This window comes from Pectinophora gossypiella, chromosome Z (assembly GCF_024362695.1).
Source record: "Pectinophora gossypiella chromosome Z, ilPecGoss1.1, whole genome shotgun sequence".
NCBI lineage: Eukaryota > Metazoa > Arthropoda > Insecta > Lepidoptera > Gelechiidae > Pectinophora > Pectinophora gossypiella.
In genome coordinates, this window is record NC_065433.1 from 21781520 (window position 1) to 21804521 (window position 23002).

At 39.3% G+C, this 23002-nt stretch overlaps 1 protein-coding gene across 6 annotated transcripts in view; it reads left to right on the forward strand.

Moving 5' to 3' along the window:
• Positions 1–22355, forward strand: part of LOC126379948 (uncharacterized) — a 38791-nt gene extending 16436 nt beyond the window's left edge. For 2 of the 6 annotated variants that reach the window (XM_050028970.1, XM_050028971.1), the window contains exons 2-10: positions 303–1561; positions 1637–1844; positions 2001–2046; positions 2324–2415; positions 2518–3352; positions 3427–4113; positions 4193–4388; positions 5255–8616; positions 9128–9252. In XM_050028970.1, the coding sequence (XP_049884927.1) occupies positions 337–1561; positions 1637–1844; positions 2001–2046; positions 2324–2415; positions 2518–3352; positions 3427–4113; positions 4193–4388; positions 5255–8592 (6627 nt within the window). In that variant the 5' untranslated portion in view covers positions 303–336 and the 3' untranslated portion in view covers positions 8593–8616; positions 9128–9252. Of the gene's footprint in view, positions 1–302; positions 1562–1636; positions 1845–2000; positions 2047–2323; positions 2416–2517; positions 3353–3426; positions 4114–4192; positions 4389–5254; positions 8617–9127; positions 9355–9447; positions 9568–9685; positions 9857–10118; positions 10364–10622; positions 10781–12011; positions 12230–13422; positions 13559–14495; positions 14619–15196; positions 15413–15666; positions 16380–16611; positions 16780–17002; positions 17099–18093; positions 18191–19722; positions 20002–20246 lie in introns of those variants that run through there. The other 4 variants (XR_007568409.1, XM_050028973.1, XM_050028974.1 and 1 more) reach the window with 4 other exon arrangements.
• The last annotated feature ends 647 nt before the right edge of the window (positions 22356–23002 follow it).

The following is a 23002-nucleotide window of genomic DNA, read 5'->3' on the forward strand; positions in this document are numbered from 1 at the left end:
AAGAAAAAAGAGATTTTTAAGTAGCAGGCGCTGCTGGCGTAGCTATATTTTTCAAATATATGCTTGTTTTCAAGGTATAAGTCGGGCGGCTAGCAGAGTTTCGTGATAATACGCAATGTAGCTCCTTTTTACTTCTCCCTACACACGTTATCAGACGACGACGATAGCGTTCGATTAAGCAACTGAAATTGAATCGTTTCGGTCGACATGCTCTCCAACACGCGAACGCGAGTACGCGTATGTACTTAAGGTGAATAAACTCGGAATGAATTACTTATTCAAATGTTTTCTTTTTGTTTCAGGATTGACCCTCCAGTGCAGCAGACACAGTACCAAATGGAGAATAAGAAGGCGGCGCCGGCGACGCAGCAGCCGATCAGCCAGCAGCACCTGATGGCGCACCACGTGCACCCCGACCAGATCTACTCGCCGCAGCCGCCGGCGCAGGTGCACCACGCGCCCGCGCAGCCCGCCGCCGCGCCGCCCAACGGCGTCATGCACCACCTCATACAGAGCCAATACCACTCCAACACCACCGCTCGCTCCCCGCTCCTCGAGAACAGGCACGACGTCTACAGCACAGGCTACACCCAAGATTACGCGCGGCACTACGGCGCCAACGACAACTACAACTACCCTCAGTCCCCGCCGAGAGACCTGTACATGGACCACAACGTCAACCATGAGCTGCTTCACAACATGCCTAAAGGTTATAACGCGGAAGTCTACCAAGACTACTTAAAACGCAACCCACCGAAAGATACCAACCAAATATACCAAAATCATCAACCCATGTATATGCCTAATATGAATCAGTATGGTTCGAAGCCATATTTACCGTACTCTAATAGAATAGGTCCACAGAGCAACACAGAGTTACTGAGGCGGCAGTACAACGAAATTCAGCAGATGAAGCTCCAACAGCAGATGCACTACCAGAACCAGGCTCAGATGCAGCAGCAACAGAAGTTCGCGGAGAGGCAGCTGCTGCTTCAACAGATACATGGAGTCCAGCCACCGCCCAACCTGCAGAATAGTATTTACTCTGACGGTTCCTATCGAGACTTAGATCAATATAGTAGCAAAAATGATTTCAAAGAATATAGTAGTACTGATATACAAAAAGATATCGATAGATATGCCAAAAATAATGAATATAAGGATACGGAAAAACAAACTAGACAATATCAAGAATCGCAGTGGCCATCTAACCAACAGACTGAAATGAGGGATATCGAACGATATAGGAAACAGTCGGAAGGAGATAAAGGAAAATGTCAGTCACCGCCTGAGTTTAATAACCAGAGTCCAAAAAATAATGTCGGCGTAGTGTCGCCGATGAAGTCTAGCGAGTCGAGTTCACCGAGCGTGAAGTCCCCGTCGTCGGACAGTCGGCGGAGCAGCGGCGGCAACCAGGCGCTGCGCTCACCCATAGCGCAGAGGGTTCCTTCAGCCCCCGTCACCCTGGCCGGCATTCTGTACAAGCAAGGTTCCGATGGACTAAAAGTATGGAGGAAAAGATGGTTTGTGCTCTCGGAGTACTGCTTGTTTTATTATAAAAGTGAGTATGAATTCAATCACTTAAAACCAATATAATACTTTAATTAACAAACTAATGTAAGAGCAATTATTACAGGTCAAGACGAAGAAAAACTGTTAGGATCCGTGTTGTTGCCTTCGTACAAAGTGTCAGCGTGCAGTGCCGAGGATAAAGTGCTGCGGAAGTTCGCTTTTAAACTGGAGCACGCAAATATGCGGACATACGTGCTGGCGGCGCCCGACCAGGATGCCATGATGAAGTGGGTGAAGGCGCTGACGATGGCGGCGCTCATGCAGAGCTCCAAGTGAGACAATCTGACAGTTATTTTTACTTATTACTCTATCTAGCCTTGCCTTTGTAATTGGTCTTATCCGATGTTTATTTAAAGCGTGGACTTGAACGCCAAGCTTTTGTAACAGTTAACAGATTGATGTTATTTTAGATGCGTTTCTATTTTCAGTGAGCAGCCACAAAAGCAGAGTGAGCGGGCAGCTGCAAAAACCGAGGTGGGTATTAGTGTGTGCACGGCGGTAGTCCGACGCCCCGCACCGGTGCCGTGCAGATGATCGGCAATTAGTTTGTCAGAGCGGAACCAAGGACAGCCATTACGTCGCCGATATAACTGCGGATAATGAACTGGTTGCCACCGCAAATTGACAGTATCGTTAACTACTCTACATGTTAAACACGTTAAACGCGTATCGACATAAATAAGTAGTCTCACTTATCGTGCTATCTATAATTCTTTTATTGGTATCTCATACCGTTATTCATGTTTTACAGGACGGAGATGAAGTACCCGGGCCTACGTACGCCAATGCCCCTCCTAAACCGCGTCGATCCAATGAAGGCTATAATTCACCTAGCCCTGACATGTAAGACTTACTTTTTTATGTTACTTGAATTTAATTCACATACTTGCAAAATATACCAAATCATACTAGATTTACATGTGAAAACACTTTGCAACATTACAGGTACGATCCAAACTACGATCTACTCAAAAAGCCCGCCTCACACTACAGTCAAGGCACTAGTCATATGCGCCACCAGGACCACACAAACTATCAAACTAGTCCCAACCAAGAGAGCACGTACTCTTGTAGCCCGCAGTCGCCACCACCACCGGCACAACAACAACAACCTCAGTACCAGACGAAACGATCCTATGACACGCATCACCTCTCTCTACCATTGACAAACACAATAACGGACAGAATAGAACATCAAAATCCAAGTACGTCGTCCTTGTACAGGTCTAATCCTCAGTCACCTTACTTTGATAATAGGAATAGAGGTCAACAGCAATCACAAGCCCCACAAGAGAATAATCAAGAACAGATATACGAGAGGCAAGTGAGTCGCAATCCTTTCTTGCAAGATTTGACACCACAAGGAGAGACACCATCTAAAGAGAGCGAACGAACGAAATTGGAAGAAGAACGAGCGAAAGCACTCTTCAATGATTGTTTTGGAGAATCTCGAGCAAATGCCAAATCAAATGTAGACATAAATTCATACAATAGAGAAGTGTATGGAGAACTAAATACGAGATCGAACAGAGCTGGCAGTTCAATTAACGAAAGATTACTCATCGAAAGAAGAACTCCTGACGCTTACGGTCGATCTACGACAATGTCAGCCTATAATAATAAAGGTAAAGCAGGAGATTATGAGGACGTATACGCATCATATGCTACCGAAAGTGAATACGGAAAGACGTATGCACAATCTCCACCGGACCAGAGACAAACCAGAGACGCTACTAGTATATCCAGTCAACAGCAGCCACAAGATTACGCAGGAAACTACGTAAGTCAAATATTAATTTTCTTTTCTTATTATTATTTTGCGCCTATTAGTTAACATATTTTTTTTGTTTTCAGTCTCAAGAGAAAACTTTCAGCGGTCCATCGGTCTTGAGAAGGAAAAAGATGCAGTCGAGTGGTATTCAGCCCCCGATGCCGAGACCTCACAGCGCCGATTTCTTGGAGTATGAGTCTAAAAATGAGATGTTGAATAAGACCATGCCACCTAGAACAGTTTGCGACCCTCCCAGACAGCCTCAGCGACCGAAATCTAGTCTTGATATTAATTCGTACTACGATCCAAGTTCAGACAGATACTACTCCGAGGAAAGTTACGCAGAAAAAATGCGTCAGTCAGCCCAGTACCTGCAGCATGGGATGAGTCCACGAAATATTCAAATACCTTTGGCAAAGTATGCTAGTGGATTAGCTGAAAAGCAATTGAATTCACCATACTCTCAGATTGCCAATAACAATTATGAGACTGAATTTGGTATAACTCGTACAAACCGCGACAATCTCAGCTATAATTCAAAGTATAGTGACCTGGAGGGTTTGAACTCAAATTGGACACTGAAAGAGAAAGAAAATCAAAAGGACTACTTGAACAGGAGTGGTAGCGTCATGAGCGACAATTCTAACGCAGGCGGATTTGCCAAAGATCTTAGTCGATTTGAATCTCCCGCTGATGGGTTTATTAGATCTGCTAGTGCTAGGTTGCCGTCTACAACGACAGAGAAAGAAGGCGAAAAGAAAGTCCAACAGGTAATTTATCAGACATTTATTCTTTATAAGTTGGTTTGTTGATGGAATGATATTACTTAAATGTGTTTTTAATGTTTAGCGGGAGGAGTCAATGAAGAGGTTGTTAGAGTGGAAGCAAAGGATGCTTCAGTCGCCGCTGACGAGGAAGAGTACTCCCGCGGCAATATCGCTGGCTCGCTCTTTGAACCAAAGTCGACAATCGCTGAGATCAGATCAGTACAAGCCGAAAACGTATACGAACGCCTCGTACAACAGCTATTCTTCTGATGACGAAGGTACGTGATACTATACACGCGATTTTCCCATTTAATGTCAGTGTCAGTAGTTTAAAGTTGTAGCATGAGAGTCTGTTAGATATCAATGAGTAGGCATTATATATAATTAAAACAGTCTCGTGTATTACCAAAGAATTTGCAGACGAATTAAAGCATGCAAATATCTGTGAATATAATAATTGTCTTTTAGACAACAAAATGCATGAACTACTTCACATCATCGTTAAATTATAATTATGTTAATTTTAAGTATTAATCGTGACATTGTTATTAGTAATATACATAATTATAAGTATAAATATTTTACGTGTACTGTGGATTAATATTAGTGATCTTACACAATAGCAGATGTATTTATGTAATTAAATAATTCCAAAGACCCATTTATTTCCAATCGTAATTTTTCTATTAATAAAAGGATTAATTATTGGGTATCTTAGAACTGTTATAAAAGAACCTTTCTACATCCTTATTATGTATGAAGTATAAAAATGCCGTATAATGTAACAGCCATTTTATTATTCGTATTTTATGTTTACTCTATTGTATACATTGAACATTGCAATAGCATTATGATGACTTCGCTTTGCGGAAAGGTACCTTCCTGCCTGCGGGGACATTCTGCCACTAACAAGATATCATTTTGGTTTTGTATTGGTGGTGGGTTACGGGGTGGTTACGGGTATTTGTTCCGGCTGGTTTTGTAACGAGTAGTTTGTATAACTTTCTAACACTTCAATCAATTATCAACTTACACTACTAACATTTTGGTGAGCATAACGAAAAATGAAAACAAAATTGATTATTTTGTCTTCAATGATTACTAAACACGGTTATAAATTATCGGTTTCACTTTTGCACCTCAGAGGAAGCATCGGGCACTGATCTGCTAAAACCGAGAGATATGCAGGCAGGAAGGTCCAATACAGTGAATCTAACAAGTCCTATCATTATGCGACCAATAACCCCGCACGCGCCCGCGGTTGCTCAAGTAGAAGATAAATCCAAAACCGAAAATAAGTTCGTTGAAGCTACTGAAAATACATACGAAAACATTCTTTGCACCATTAATGTACCAAAAATAAAATTAGAGCAAGAAGAAGAAATAAATTGCACAGAAACACAAGAAAAAGAAACGGATAAAGCTGTAGAAAATATCGAAAAAGAAATTGATGAAGGTGGTTACGAGACACACGATAGCGAAGGAGAATCAGAAACACAAATGGAATATACAGATAATGATTTGGATGAAGTGTTGTTAGAATCGGATACTGAAGTTCAAAATGTCACAGATAATGTGGAGGAAAAGCAAATTAAAGAGGAATCTAATGTATATAATGAAACTATAGACCAAAAACGAGAAACGCCTCCGGCACGTTCGCCTGGTGAAGATCATTATTTACCGATGAGTCCTCGAAAAATTTCAACTATCGAACCAGCTCATAAAACCATATTACAAAATTTAAGTGTATTTGACCAATCTATGCCTCAAGGTTATGAAGATAACCCTTACGTTGAAATGAATATTGGCAATGAGGAGGAAGATATGCAAACGTATGAAATAGTTTGTGTTAATAACGGTAAAGTCGAGCCTGTTTACATGGAATTGAGTAACGTTACTCCTAAAGAAAAAGAGTCTGAGGACGTGGCACCAAAAACCAAATTTTTACTTGACACTGCATCAAATTTTGCTGATACCAAAGATCATACCTTGAAAAGAGCGTCGAAAGGTGATAGAACATCAAAAGAAAGGTTTGACTGCTCTGATGCAGATGATGAGGCATCCAAAGATATTTCTCTAGATACACCATTTAGTCGATTTAGTATTTCGGATACTTTTAGGCCAGCATCATATTATTTAAGTAGCTCTAGAAATATTACTGACATGCAGGATAGTTCAGATAGCGAAATTCTTCCTCCACCTCCTATTCCAAGCTCCTCGCCACCGTGTGAAGAGTTATCAGATGAAGCTCTTTCTAAATATATTTTAGAAAAACTAGATAAGTCTGACATGTCACAAGATAACTCTATATTAAAAATGCTGACTAGTGAAAATCAAAAAATGAACACTGTCAAAAGAAAAACTACATCCTTGATGATTTACGGGAGCCGTACTTCTATACATGATACTCTATCAAGAGGAGAAAAAATTCGAAATAGTAGAGCAAGTTTAACCAATGACAGAAAGTTGAATGACACTCCATCTAATTTACTAAATAACTCAATATTTGAGCAGTATAATTCTAGCAGTATAGAAACTGACTCATTACAAAGTTATAATGCTGACAGGGGTTCATCGCGATTATCACTGGAATCGGACATTAGCAGCAAGTTTGAAATGGTACCTTCTAATATGTCATCTGAAGTCACTAGCTTAAACGAAAGCGAGCCGCCTATTGATTTTCGATACTCTACCGGTTTTAAAGACGTGGAGATGATGATAAAAAGAAGGCCTTTGTCAGATGATTCAATATTTGAATTAGCTGCTTCAGATATATCAGGGCACAATGACCTACCTGCCAACGTGGACTTAGATATGTACTTAGATAACTTACAACCAAGTACGAGTGACAACAGCGGCGGTCGTCGTAATTTACAATTAAATATTTCCGCAAATGATGCATCTTCTAGTAAAGACACTAATATGGTTCGTGCTGCTCACTTGCAAACTGTTAGCCACATGCGTTGCTCCAGCACTCCAGTAAGTCATACTAACAAGATTAACAGTTCAGAAATAGGTGCGCAATATCGAAATATCAATGAACAAATGACAGGTTACATTGGATCGCAAAGTTCTTGCAGTTCTGTCGGAATCCCAAAGTCGCCAATATCTTATTATTGTAAGACCTACGACGAAGAGAAATTATTGAGCAAAAATTTGAATAGTGATGTCTTAGCAGATAAAATAAAAGAGTTTGAAGGTGAAAAACTGGCTTTAAAAAGCGGAAATGAAACAAATGCTTCTTCAACCACAACTGGATTTCATAGCAGAGAAAGTTCAACAGAGCATAGTGCACCATATTACTACTCGGACCTTTCTTCCCAAGAGCATATAAACTTGCTGCCAACATCTCATTACTTAAAAAATACAAATTTACATCGTAAATTAAATAACCAACGCCGAAGAGGTCCGCTACACAAGAAAAACGAAATTTCACATATTCACAACCCCATTCGTAATAATCAGTTATTAATGTCTGATAGATCATTTGATTTGGCTGCCTCTGCAAGAAGTGTGTCTGTAGAATTTTTGAGTGCGGCTGATAAAGATCCAGAAATTGATTTAAAAAATATTTATGAATCTACGGGGACTCGAAATTCCAAAATACCCGAATCGATGAATTTAATATCTGGACTTGGCTGTAAAAGAAATTCTAGCAATAATAGCAACATTGGTAATTCTTCACCAGATTCCAATTCTGCACATCGTAATAGTTTGAATGCAAGTTCATCTATTAAGGTTTCTAATGCAAGCATGTCATCACACTGTAGTGGAAATTCATCCAACACAGTATACTACGATGCTGAAGCGGAAGCGTGTGCTTACGAAAATGTTGTGTCCCAAGGAGAAAAGCACTGGGACGAAGATTCATTATGGAGGGACAATTTACGGCGTGTTTCACACAGACATGCCAGGTCTATGGATGATTTGGATGCAGTGCCCGCGGAGGCGCCACTTACAGGTCGAACCAATGTCGATACATGTGGAATGAATAGTATAAAACGAGTTAAGAAAAATGTAACCACCAAAATTAGTAGGAATGTGACGTATGTAAATTGCGATATTCAAAGTCAAGTATTGAGACGTCGTGAGAACACCAATTTTCATAATAGTTGCCCCGAAGAAGAAGAAGAAAAAGTGGACGATAATGATGTTTACGTAAGTCTCGCAGAGGACGTGCAAAAGTCCATAGAGCATTCTGATGAAGGTGTGTACGAACAGCTCGCTGTTGAGTCGTCGGATAATTCACTTACAATGCAAAGTTTGGAAACGAATAAGTATGACGTTCAGGGTAGAAATAGACGAAAGTTCGAGATTGATAGAGAAAAGCTTCGCCAGTGGGATTTGATGTCGAGTGGTTTGATGAAGGGCGGGGCGGGTCGCGTGCGGGGCGTGTGCGCGGGGGTGGGCACGGGTGCGGGCGACGTACTCGGTAGCACGGACACCGGAACTGACAGTGCAAGCAATGAAGGTATCCTCTAACATTATATGGTTCCGGTACACTGTGTAAGTTTCATTTCAATTATGATATTCAGCAAAGCAAAGTCATTATTTTGTCAAATGTAAATAGGCATTTTTATGTTTTTTTAAAATTTTGATGAGGATACATAACTTTATAAATATTCTCAGCTTGTAGGTGGGGTTTAAACAAGATAAGGTGTGAATATGTTTGCTCAACCACCACAAACACTTAGTGAAACATTAACAGTGATCAATACTGTATCATGAATCCTACAGATTTTTCACGCATTTATCTCTAGAATGGTTTTAATTAAACTATAAAAGAGTGTTTGTGTTGATTGAGCTCACTAAGCATGCAAAATTTAACATGGATTGTGAATTTGTACATAGTAATGGCAACAACATTCGTGTGATGTACCTACCTACACTTTATCATGTTTATACTGCCCACTTTTACTCTTACTTCATCAGTTAAGTGAAAACGTAGGGATGGTAGGGATTTATTTATATTGTTTCTAGATGACGCAATCATATAAATAAATTGTTTTCTTTTCAGCATCAATGACGATGTCAGGCACAAACGTAGAATTAGGCACAAATAACACAGCAAATCAACAAACATTGTCAAAGAAAGCTTTTCTCGGAAGTAACACCTCTATTGGAAGAAATAACAGGGATGCGAACATACCTGTGCGGGCTGTTAGCCCGAGGGTCAGATGGGTTGAGGAGAAATCACAAAATGATCATTACGGGTCACAGCAGATGTCTACATCTCAGCAAAATGTAAGTTGAAATCTTTTCTATTTCTCTGCCTATAAGTAATATGTTAAATTTTATAAATATGTTCCTAATTGTACTAAATATTAAAAATTTTAGTTGAATACATTGACACCGAACGAGGATTCATGGGCAACAGTCAGGTCTCCGTCAAGAGCCCAGCAGCCAATAAGGGCTGTCAGTCCTAGAGTCCGAAAGAACACCGAAAACGACGATTTGGTATGGGATCAATTCTATCATGTTAAGTTATTCAGGCATCATTTGTTTCCATATTATTTGTTTTGTGTTTTATTTACTAGCTTCATTTTGTGTTGCGTTGGTTTTGTTGCATCATCAGCAAAGGGATCAACAATCGGGTCAGGGAGAGTTAGCCGAGATACCGACGGCCGGGGAGCTTCTGGGGCGGACTCATGAGGAGCTGGTGCTCCTCCTGATTCAGTTGAGGAGGCGTCACGCGGCCACTCACCGAGCTATCGAACAATGCTGTTCCCAAATCAGTAGTATAGAGGTGCTTATTTATGTTTTTATTTGTTTCATATTTTGTTTTGTTATTATGTTTCATATTCATAACATTCTTCGTTCAATATGTGTTTCTGTAGCTCATGTGAACACTTTGGGTTAAGAATAATACTGGGCATTAAATAACCTTTATCTTTAAATAAGTTAGCTCGGCGAAAGTCATCGAGCATAAAGAAGCCAGGCGAAAGAATGACTCGCTTACAGTTTAGAAGAACGTAGGGACTAAATGCTATTTTATCTTTAATTCGCAGGACTGTCTCAGTTCTCTCAAGGCTATGCAACGCGAAGAAAGTTTACAACGCTTGGAGCAGTTGAAGATGCAGCTGATAGAATTGGAGCATCAGTATGAAAAGAGCAAACCTCTGGTGCAGTTGGTGGATAACATGGTGAAACTTGGGTCGCTGTACAATAGGCCCGGATCGACCGTGGAGCGATTGGAGAGAAACCAGAGGCTCCGGCACAAGGTGCTCGCTGAGCATGCTATGGAACAACAGAGGTAATTTCAAAAATGAAATGGCCAAGTATAGTGTACATTATCGATGTCTAAATCGATGTTCTACGTCGTCCAATTTGTATTATTAAGCGACTTACTTCAGTTGAGCAGCTAGGTACAACGATGAATCCGCAGTACCGTGGTGTCGTACCTTTTCCGACAAACAGATGATTCGGCTTGCAGGGTGCGAACCAAACAGAATTCAATCTAGTTCAAATTAGTTTATAAATATATCATAATAATTGAATATATATAATTGTAGATGGTTGGAAAGTGCGGCAGCCGGTAGACCTTTGGAAACTGAGGCAGCCAGGGCAAGAGTGGCTGAGCTTTGGGCATTGGAGCAAGAATTGGCTGATGAGGCGTCCATACTACAAGGACTGAAGACCGATAAGGATACGATCGAATCGCTTCTCACTGGTACGTATCTCGCGCTTATTTTATCAATATTAATTGTTTGACGCCTTGCGAACAAAAACATTATGTAAATGTCAGTATTACGGCGGCGGTGAGTTGAGTTGGCTTCTCATCATGTTTATCTGAAATAACGCTATGGAACTGTGTGCTATTTCTCCGATTAATCTTGGAAGTATTTATTTAATACCGGAATGTCATAGCGTTGAGACACGTTTCTTCAGTGTTTATTAAATTTTAATCTCAATTGCGAAAAGTGCCATGCGATTTTTTCTTTTTACAATTTTGCGATACGCGACATATTTGCATAGTGACATCAGTAATCCAAAACTAGATGGGTGACAACGAAGCCAAAAATGAAAGATACGCAGTGTGGAGGAGATAATCTGAAAATATGGAGCATAACATTTGAAATGTTTTGGTTGTTAATATGCTCAGATATGGGACGTACCTAGTAGGCTATTTATGTATATGTAATGTATAAAAGGGATATATTAATATATAGGACAAATTTGCCTGCTATTTCTGTTAAATCAAATCATACTCTAATTGTATACATAAACTCTAATTGTATCATCATCATCATCAGCCCATTAAATTATATAATTATTATATTACTAATTGTATACTACATTACAATCTATACAAATTTGAGCATAGAGCGCACGCACGCCTTATAGGTACGACTAAATTACTATACGAACTACATTTACACGCATTTGCGAACCCAAAGTTTTATTTCACATACAAACGTTTCATGTGAATGCATTATTGTTTTTATAGTAAGTACGTACTTAGGAGCATCCCTTGGCACAATCTTAGCAGTGGGACATATATAGGTTGTTTTTGTTTTAAGAACAAGATAGAGCTTATGAATCACGAGATTAGCTACAAGATACTCAATGGTGCCGATTCAGGCAACCACCAACTTAATTTGACAGGACTATTATTGTAACCGAAGGACGGGACTAGTTTAAGAGCATTTAAGTAGACTAAAATTAGGTTAAGTTGGTATGCGCCCCTTTATCGCCCCCTTTATTTTTACATGGAACGTTTTATTAATCTATCATATATATTTTTTAATTGTTTGGTTACTGCACCTTGCTAATGCTACTACTACACCTTGCTGATGTGAAAACTTATATTGAACTGGTTTTGATTATATTGGGGTTTGAGCCCACTGAAAGCTAGTGAAAGTAAGGAATGTTCTAACATGATAATGTTTTGTCCACACCAGGAGTGCGTGGGAAGTTGGACAGCGTACCACGAGGCAGTGTGTCAGACTTGACAGCAAGCAACTTGACTACTCAAATGGCTGGTCAAATGGCTAGTCAAATGGACAGTCCAATGTCTGCACAAATGCCTATAGGAGCACCTAGCATCAACTCCGGAGGGTTGGAGGCAGAACTAGCCAGAGTGCACGCTATGCTCGCGCACAATTCTAAGGTTTATAAGGTTTTCATCTATGTCATGCACTTTTATTTTTTATTAATTTTATTTTATAAAGCGTCGTCGATAATATAAAAATTAAAAAGCCTTCTTATAAGATGCTATCGGCAAAAGTTAGTTACGAGTATTTACGGCCGGTTAACCTATCGACTGTAGTCGGAACTTTATTTATACTTGGTATTGATTTATTTGATAAATCATTGGTAATGATAGGTTACTAGACCACCGCCCGTTATAAATAGTTTATTATTTCGTAGGGGTTACAATACCCGACATCAGCAAAAATCATAGCTGGCGAGGAGTGGGTGTATAAACTATACACCTCTGCCTGCCTACCCCTTCAGGGATACAGGCGTGATACTATGTTAAGTTGTAAATACAACTCCCCAGTCGACTAATTACGACGTGTTTCGGTGTTTTTCTTTACTTCCAGACCAGGAGAGATATTTTCGCAAAATGCCAAACGGTTTTATATTTTCGACACGCCTTTACCTATTTTATTTAGCACAAGTTGGAGATAGTTGTATTCGTATGTAGATTTGTCTTGCATGTGGCATGTAGTGCACTGTATATTAAACTGCGCTGCACTCTAACTTTATAGTTATAGTAGAAAAGTGAGAATTAGTGTGTTTTTATTTACAATTAAAATTGCTATGTTAAGAAAAGAACATGCTTTTGAAGGTTTGATTCCTCTTTAAATTTCGAATGTGAATTTGTACATAGTGACGTCATGAAGACTTATGCATGTAAAACCTAATGGGGTGGACAGATTCACAAGTAAAAACAGCCACTCTTAATACGAAGTCCTAAAAGGATATGTTAACTTATATGGTGAAAGTGTCAGCCTACAATTCCTCTGTCGATTTTTACGACATGCCCGGGAAGATAAGAAGCTGAATGAATTCTGTCTTTCTATCCGCTTCCAGTCCAGCATAAGAATGACAAGGATATCTTGCGAATTATCTAATCGCCTCGCATCGTTGCGAACGAGGGAGGTGTCTAGTCGATTTGAACAGGTTTGAAGTGTTTCATCTCTTAGCAGAGAAAAGGGACAGGCGAAGTTGCCGATAACTGCAGAGCGTGTGGTAGACCTTGCCGCTCTCAAATTGAATTATATAGTCATGAAAAGATTGCCTCCTAGACTCCGTATAAATCATCTGGAGATCTATGAGGTCTGATGAATTATAATGTTTGTGTAGAAATTGGAGCAAACTGTGGCGGACAACGCTCGGTTGGAGCGTGAGTTGCAGCAACTGCGCCGCGCGTTGCAGGCGCGCCGCGCAGCCGCGCCACATCCACCACATGCCACGCATCCCACCGCCATGCTTGAAGATGGTTAGTACTATGCCAGACGCATTTTGAACGCGCTTTCGTACGAATTCGATTCGTGTGTAGAGTCATGAGCAATATCATGTAACCACTTTAGAACCCTGTCGCACTATCATTTTTGACATTTAGTGAGACTTGCGGTTTAATTTGTCAAAAAAGTTAATGTGACATGGTATCAAAGTGTATACATATTAATGCTCGTAACCGTACCCGCACGAACCCGCAGGAACAGTCGCATGGTGACAGATTATCAGTCAGAAAGATTTTGTGACCATCCTTACGGTTCTAACACTTAGTGACAATCTAACTGGGCACCCTCAGGCCTGTTGTCGAGAGCCCTCAGCGCTCCCCATTTGTCTAGCCAAGTAGTTAATTCCATTTGCGGCAAATCTAAAATAACTCGTGTCATAAAAAAGAAATCATAGACAGTTTAATTGCCTATATTTGCAGCATATTCAGAGCATATTTGGGACTTATAATACAATACAAAAACTCTTTATTGCACTTGAATCACATTAAAAATACATTAGTATTATAATTAAATTGGTAATACAGCAGGCGGCCTTATTGCTAAGGTAGCAATCTCTTCCAGGCAACCTTTAGGTATAGGATATGAATTTAATGAAAAGTGTAGCGGGATAGACAGTGCAAAATAAAAAAAAATGTTGAAAAATATAAGTACTTATAACTAGATAAACTATATTAAAAACAATACATAGAAGACAATAAATAATGATTATAATAATATATAAATACGTAAATATATACATATATTACTATGGAACAAAGGAAACCATGACAGTACTACAATACCTACTTTATAAAGAAGAAGATGTAAGAAGAATGGAGTAGAAAAGAAAAACGTTATAAAGAAGAGGAGAGAGAGACTTGTATCTGAATTCAATTTTTAGGGTATTATTTCGAATTTATTTTCCACTTACAGAAGTGACGCGAGTGCAGCAACTGGTGACGGCACTGCAGCGTCAGCGACAGGAGCTCAGTCGCGCTGTGCGACACCTCACGCAACAGTCGCACGCCTTGCAGTCTACACACGACACCCTGCCCGGTTAGTATACCACGCATTTCCTATGTCTCTATGTACCTTACAGCAGGACCGGTAAGGTATATGTGTCACACTTTGACTTCTCTCTCTGCAGACGTTAGATATGCTTCCTTACAGCTGCGCGTTCCCTAGTTCGTCGCCATAGCGCCTGACTTAATCACGTTTCATATCAGAGACAGCCAGTGAAGATATCTACTATTGTGACAGAATGAAAAGAAGCTGCCTTCGAAACGTCCCGCTTTGAGTTTGATGACTTCAAATTATAACCGCGACCTCCCTTCAAGAGATTGATAAAGGTCTTCTTCACCTAACCTTCCATTGTACCATGTTACGAATTCACTCCAGCTAAAATGAAGTGGAATTTCGTGACCTATGCCCAGCTTAGCTGGCTAAAACTGCCTTCAGTTTTTAGTTTCAGAACAGATCCTTTATGTTCTTAAATGATAATCGGAGCCGAATTTCCTGCGCTGTAAAATTCAGACAAACGTTTTCAAAGCCGATTTATTGTTGTTAAGACTGTTATAATATCGCCGGGTGGAACATTTGAAAACAAAATGCACATTAACCATTTTCCACCACAGGAAAACGTAGACCAACTTCGTCATGGCAGGAAACGAACCTGGATACGGGTTTGACTATAGATCATGGGCACTCAGAGTACTACGAGATGCCTGGGCAGGTGCTTCCGCCGGGCCACTACAATAACATGGAGACTCCACTGTACGTCGACACCAGGGTCACCAGCACCGACATCACATCGCCCATCACCAGCGAAGATATGCAACACAGCAGTTTTGGTAAGTTGTCTATTAAACTTCACAGTCAGTCAGTCAGTCAACCAGAGATGGTATGGATATGGAGCATGTTTTACCAAGTCGTTGTGGGTTAATAACCTAAACCAATTATCTGATGCTAATTATGTGTATTCGAAAGGCAATTTTAGGTTTAAAGCCAATGTCGCTAGTCAAGCACGATTTAGATACCATTTCTGTTCTGCTATCCTTATTTGATTATTCGATTTAAATGACAGACATCGTTTGTTCACTATTAGCGAACCTGTCGAACGTGGAGAAGCAGGAGATCAAAACTGTCCGCATCGTCAAGCGCGAGAGCGAGCGTCGACAGCGGGACAGGGAACGTTCCCTTCAGCCCATGTCGGACTGGCCTGCCAACAACATCACCGCCAACCTCGACCACTTCCTCGAGGAAGAACTCGTGCAGTCCAACAACTACTCCAGGTCCGCTTCTTTACCGCGCACGGACTTCAGCAAATTCGAGGAATACTACTCCAAGCCCCAACCTCCCGAGCCGCCGAATTATCTGCGCCTCAATGACAAGAACATGGAACTGAGTCCGAAATACCCATCGAGTCCTTCGCTGTCCAACTATGACTACTCACGGGATATCTCTTCATTGAGCAGCAGCTACAATAAGAGCTACGACAGGTCCGGATATGACAGGACGATTTCATTGTCGACTCAGTATTTGAATAGCCCGACCGACAGCGCTAAGACTTTGACGAACGACCCGCTGTCGAAGACTAGTAGCGTGGTGAGTCTGACTCGCTCACATATGGAGTTGTCTCCTATATTCAAGAGCGAGGCAGCAAAGCAGATCATCACGGAGATGTCCGGGGACGGACCGAAGACGGGGTCGCTGCACCGGCGGCAGGTGCCGAAGGAGAAGCGACGACACTACACTGCCCCGCACCACCTTAGTGCGAAGACGCTCAATGAAATGCCCAAGGATGCTTACAATCAGGACGTAAGTAGATTTTTTAGACTTTCGCACTGTTTTGAGTTATTTGATTTGTCCGAGATTGCAGGTTGCTTTAAAGGAAGTATTCTCGAGCTCCGAAGAATTAACAGAATATAACTGGTTCTGTCAACTAATAATTAGACAAGGAAAATACAAGGGAAATACTAGTTCCAACTTTTTTCAACTTTTTTCTACAAGAAACTTTATTAGTCCTATAACGGTAATCGTTTGTTTTTAGAAGATGGGTAGATCGTTGGACGATGCGGATATGGAGCGTGCGCTGCGGTCCGCGCCTGCGCCGGACGTGGTTAGGTCTGCGTTGCCCACACGCTACGCTGACTCTATCGACCAGCTGCTAGCCGCGCCACAGAAGATCCTCATTCCGGAACGATATATCCCAGAAAAGGTATGCTATCAGGCTTTACCATTTTAATTGTTATTTATTATACTTAACACGTACCCAAAGTAATTTGTTCGTGATTGTACCTTAATCAAGAATCATCGCATCGAGATATATCTTAAACTTCTTCCAACTTGACCGTAATTACAGAACAATATATACAGAATTTACATATATTGGAATATATTTTCATAGACAGAGCTAATTTTTTCTCCATATTGATCGACAGCCTCCAGAACTATCGCCGGAGGAGCAACAAAAGCGTCAGGAAAAGGTCGAGTCTATCAAGAAAATGCTCACCAGTTCTTCAGCTGATCCCAGCAAGGTATTTTTCTTAATTTTTAAACATTTTTAAAGTTTCGTAGTTCATAATTGATATCATGAAGATCCATTTTTCAATCCTCACGTCATGAATGATCGTGACCACTGCATCATCGTCATCCACCGTCATCGATTCGAGGTTAATTATTTTTTTAATCTGTCTTTTCAAGTCCCATCTATTGATTCTTTCTTTTGCACTTTTCTCGCGCATTGCTTCTTCCATAGATAGTTCGTCACTCACTTCGATATCCGTAACTTCTTCGAAACCCATATGGAGTAGTGAATCTGTCAATACATGCAGATACTATGTCACACATCCATTATATTTCTAACTAGTACTTGCAACTTGCATCCCTGCTTTCATTGTCAATTGAATGCCCTTCTTTTAGTTATGCATGAACTTTTGATTAAGTTCTTACTTTTAAGATAACTTGTATCATAATATAAATAGGTACTTCAATAAGACGAGATTTGTGTTTAGATTATAGTAGAATTTGTACAAACAGTTTTAGCTGATTAAATAGTTGCAAATTTTGACAACAACTATTTCCGATGGTAGAAATAAAGACATGATTTACTACTTATTGTTGAAACGCATAGAAGCGTGTTACGATAAAAATAAGTGTCTGTTGGTTTTCCTTTTGTCACCATTAAACAAACTGCGGGATTAGAAGTGAAAGCGTGTCTTAGCACTTAAAACATCAATCTTAGCGGAATGCGGTACCTCTCTTTTGTCTTGGTAAAATAGTAATTCGATTGCATATCAAGTTACAGATTTTGCATCCTATCCGATATAAAATCATGTCTTTAAATACAACTTTTTTGCGACGTTAATGTGCCTTCGTTGCTTTGTTCGGACGCCTATAGGCCGGTAAAAACACAACAGTGGGTACACTAAGCAAAAACTGTTTGTACAAATTCTCCGCTTGACTAGCCGCTTCGAATGTGGGGTGTACATACGCAACGGCACAGTCTTCATTGTTGTTATGATGACGCTAGAGTCCGGATGGGGAAGAGAAGCGGCAGCGCGAACACTTGCTGCAGATGAACCAGATCCTCGCCAAGCAGGTCACCGAAATGAGCAAAATCATCGCTGGTAAGTGTTACTTTAAGGGCCCCATACGATCTGCTACATGTACGGTAGGTCGTTACGATCTGTTATTTACTTACTTAAATATTCGACGATCCTAAACGATCTATCGTACGTGTGTGGTGCTCTTCAGGCCGATGGATGTCAGCGTGCAGCGGAGCGGTGGTGATAGCGATAATGAAACTTATGGAGTTAAGAGCCGCCGCCATCATCCCCCTGTCCGCTGCCATCTATATCGTGCCATTACTATATACAGACGACCGACACGTGCATAAATAGAAATAAAATAGGTGCATACTCTATGTACCTACCTACAAACAAATATAGCAAAAGTGATGTTACGCTAAAAAAATCTGGCTAAAAATAAGAAGAGCTTAGAGAAAGATGGGAATGAATACCTTAAAGTATGATCCCTACTTAAGGTCTATTTTATGTTTTGTTTATTTGAAAAATTCGAATGCCATCTATTAATACTACGCGCCGAATTCTTCTGATGACGTCATCAGAGTTTTTCAGCATGCTCTGAATAAATAAGTAGGACGTTGGAATATTCTAGGTTTATAGAGATAATATTTTTTAAACGTGGTCGTCTGTGTATACTATTTAGTTAATGTTTTGTTTTGACGTCTAGATTTGATGTTGTCGTTGAGAATGCTATAAATGGTAATACCACTGCAAACTGCATCCGTCTGAAATTAGTAATTAATCGATGTTGTGTTTTTTTTACCAAGAATGCACTTTAATTTTTGTGAAATTTTATTTTTGTGTTGCCACTTCGATTGGATAGGTACTTGCAAGTTGCTCTATACTAATAATAATTTCATAATTTTAACAAAATCTAAGGTACGTTAGTTTCACTTCAAAGTTAGTATTTTTGATGTTAACCAATCGTATTTATGTATGAGTTCGCATCAGCCACAAATCGAACTAAACGGTTTGTTATACATAAAATTGCATCAATTGATAGAAAACGGCCTCCGGGTTACTACTTACAGATGTAAGTCGTTACATGAGCCATGTCAGGGGCCTTTGGGAGTTCAATAGTAATTGACACAAGGGTTGATGGGGTTGGTAATCCACCTCACAACCCACATGATAGAAGAAGATTGAGAGAAATAAGTAAGTAGGAAATTCCAGAGACCTTCCTTCTTACATTGCCCATTGATATTATAATATCGTTAATGTTATTGACTTTGTCAATAGTAACGTAACTATGCATCAATGGACTTTGTCTACTAAAGTAACAATTTAATAGATGACATTTGTCAACTTCAGACTCATAATAAATGGGGAGCCAGCATGGAAAATTAAACCTTATAACTATGAGGTGATTTTAATCTTACAACCATAGCTGTTAGAGTCGAAGTGATCGGAGAACATACGGAAAAAAATACTGGTTAAGAGATCTAAAACCGTAGTGTGCAGGTAGTTTCTTTTATAAATATCTGTCCAATCGAAGTGACAACTCGTGTGTGACTAACAGCCACGTGTGTCACGCCAGTAACAACGTGCTTGATGTTGTCTGTCCCATTCTACAGGAACCAACACTGACCAAGGGCCGTCCACCAACTGATTGGCCATTCACTTACATTAGCACCACCCGCACCGACCCCCTATAACTCAGTCTAATATACACCCCTCCAATGTTACCGCTAGATGTAGCTCTGCTCCCAAAACCTCCAAATTCAACGGCATTTTGAAACTTTCAATCCTTACCTTTAAAATACCTTTGTAAGTAAATCGGCTAGCACGAGACGGTCCTTTAGAAGACATCTGGTATCCAGTGTTGCAGCATGGTTTCGTTTTTGCATTTTGTTGTGAGTAGTTTTTTTTGTTTTTGTTTTTGATTTTATGCCTTCTCTACGTATTATTACGCGCGAGCATGATTAAGCCCGATCATAGACGATGATCGGTGAATACAGCCGAGTGTACTCAGCACGAGAGTCCTTGTCAGTAATCGCCGATTGCGTAGAGGGGGCGTCAAAGTTGCATTGTATCATTTCAATTGTGTTGTTTCATGGTTTTAATAGGCATGTTTTTAAGATTGACTTTTTTTCGGCAGTGAAAGCGTTGGAAGAGCTGCCACTACAGGACGGGAACGGTGATCTGGACGACCGCTCGCCCGACGTCGAGTTGCCGATATACCAGCAAAGAGATAATTTCTTTTCATAAACTCTGTCTTGACTAAGCAACAGATCCACACCACAACAAATAATGGTTCTTAATGGTAAAGGATACGATTTTTCAAGGCAATGATTTCAATTGAATTTGAGGTATATTTCCTATACTATGTTACTGTGGTTTTCGTCATCGAATAAATGTAACATTTCTAGATTGTTAGCACAAATTAGTGGCTAACACAATACCTTTCTTTGGCAATGTTTAAAACCTATCTATTGATAGCGGAATATACGTATAAAGATAAAACTTTCTGGGCTTTAAAGTATTGTTAACTATATAAAAGTAGAAAGTTCAATTAATAGAGTAACGGTTTTTAATCTATACTAAACTTTATAGGTGAATTTGTATGTACCTAATAGAGTGTCTATTATTTATTTGGGATCAGTATATTATAAAGATCCGTTTAGATATTGCCAAAATTAATCCAAAAAGTAATGAATTAGTTCTTTGTACTGCAATTGATATTTTAGTAAAGTTTTATGTTGAAAGTCAATTAACTTGGCACCACTAGTTGCCTTTCTGATCAATTACTATGATGTTGATTGGTGCACCGTCTAAAGACTCCCAGTTCGTACCTCAAGTACATATATCCTACGTACGGTAGAGGAGACTTGGCCAAGCTGCAAATGATTACGAAAAAACGCCTGTTATACGATTAAAATATGTGGGATTGATGTCACCAAAAGGTATAAGGGGGATACACACCTACATAATTTTCCTTATTTTGTAATTAAAAAGTGCTAGTAAAAGTAAAGGAAAGAAATCAAATATTAAGGAGTTATTCAGGACAGATGAGGCAAGACGATTGGATACTTAATATGACACGACGAATGTATTAAAAACATTATAGAAGGGAAGATAGAAGACCAAGAAGAGCTTACAGAGAAGGCGAACGTCGTGTCTTATAAGGACGTTAAATAATTGGCCCTTGATAGACAAAAATGGAGAGTGCTACAACCGACAAGAGTGTGGCTCCTAAATTCATGATGATGATATTTTTCGTATCGCTGGCAACTTGGCTACGGACCCTGTATTATCCATGCTTTGCTTCGCACATATCTTATATACCATATCTATAGCGTATGTAATGTTCGTGTGCTTTACACTTACCTATATCAATAGAGGTTTGATAGTTTCCTTAGCGTTTGCTCAATTTTATCAACATTCCCTCAATAATACAACTAGGAATATTGTAGTTATTTCACATTTTATACGAAAAGCGACTGCGGCATATTTTAGGCCAGTTTACTTAATAAATGAACAATGAAGAAATCTTTTCGTAACCACTAATATATAATGTCTTCTATATAAAGGGCCTTGAATTGTTATTTTAGATGTAAGGTACGTGGCGACTACGCAATATATAGTAAAATTTATTTAGATGTGTTTTAAGACGATGCCATGTTAATAAATTTTAGTCCATAGTAAAAGCACATTTAATTAGATGTTTTATCGTCTATTTTTATTGTACTTTTCTTAGTTTAACAAAACGAATGTCAATGCGTTTTAGTATTATTTCGTTTAAATTACTGTGTATTTTTGGTGTATATTACTTTACGTTATAATCTGTTCAGTAAGTACCTTATTTTGAACAATTACTTTGTAATTTAACTTTGTTTATTAGGTAACATTATATTATAAGTTGATCATGATATCAGAGCGCCCTGTGACAAAATCGAACAATGAGTACAACATGAGAATTTGAAAAACAAGTCTTCGATTATGCCATCGTGTGCGGTTATACATAGCCTTACGTGCACATTATTATGTAGTTTGTCAATTTTAGGTAGGAACCTTATAAACTTAGAACTTCTTATGAATATTAACAAAATATTTATTAACATAAATGTGTGTAACCTTGACTGTCTCCCGTCATAACTCAAGCAACGAGTCTGTAGTATTTGTGATTTGATATACTTACTTGTTATGTACACACTCACCGATTAATTCTTATTTTGTAATAAAATATTACCCATCCTATCGCTCATGACTGTTTGTTTTAATCAATCCATTGTTGTATTTTGCTCGTAATACTGACGAAAGCTTTAAATCCCTGTTGTCCCACTAATGGTAATTGATATCCTTCTTATAGAATATCGCCTACTCGTATAAACTAAGCATACACTGTTGCTTTTATTAAGACTGTAATATGGACCCTATCATTTTGCACCGTGTTTAGTAAATGGTGAAATGTTTATCTAGTGGTATGATGATAGTGTAATCCATGGTTATAAAATTATATTAATTGATACTACAAATACGATGTTAGAACAATTAACTTAGAATCCTTAAACACTACAGCACAGATCTGATTTTTCCACAATTTACTTGTATAGTCGTGGTAATTAAAAATGATGAGTATTGAGAACCATGTCACAGTAAAGATGTACCTACTCCGCACGATTTGGCGTGATACCACCACCATTTATATAAATAGGTAAGTAATTACAAAGTTTTCCAACAATGTATTTGCTGTGACATGGTTGTGAAAACGATTGACATAAATCACGGTGTTACATATTGATGTTCTATGTACGTACTAGTATTAGGTACCTAAGATTTGATAAGTACAATTTTATAATAACACTCCTGCACAACGACATACATTCTAACTATGATGCGTCGAGGTTAGTTTTT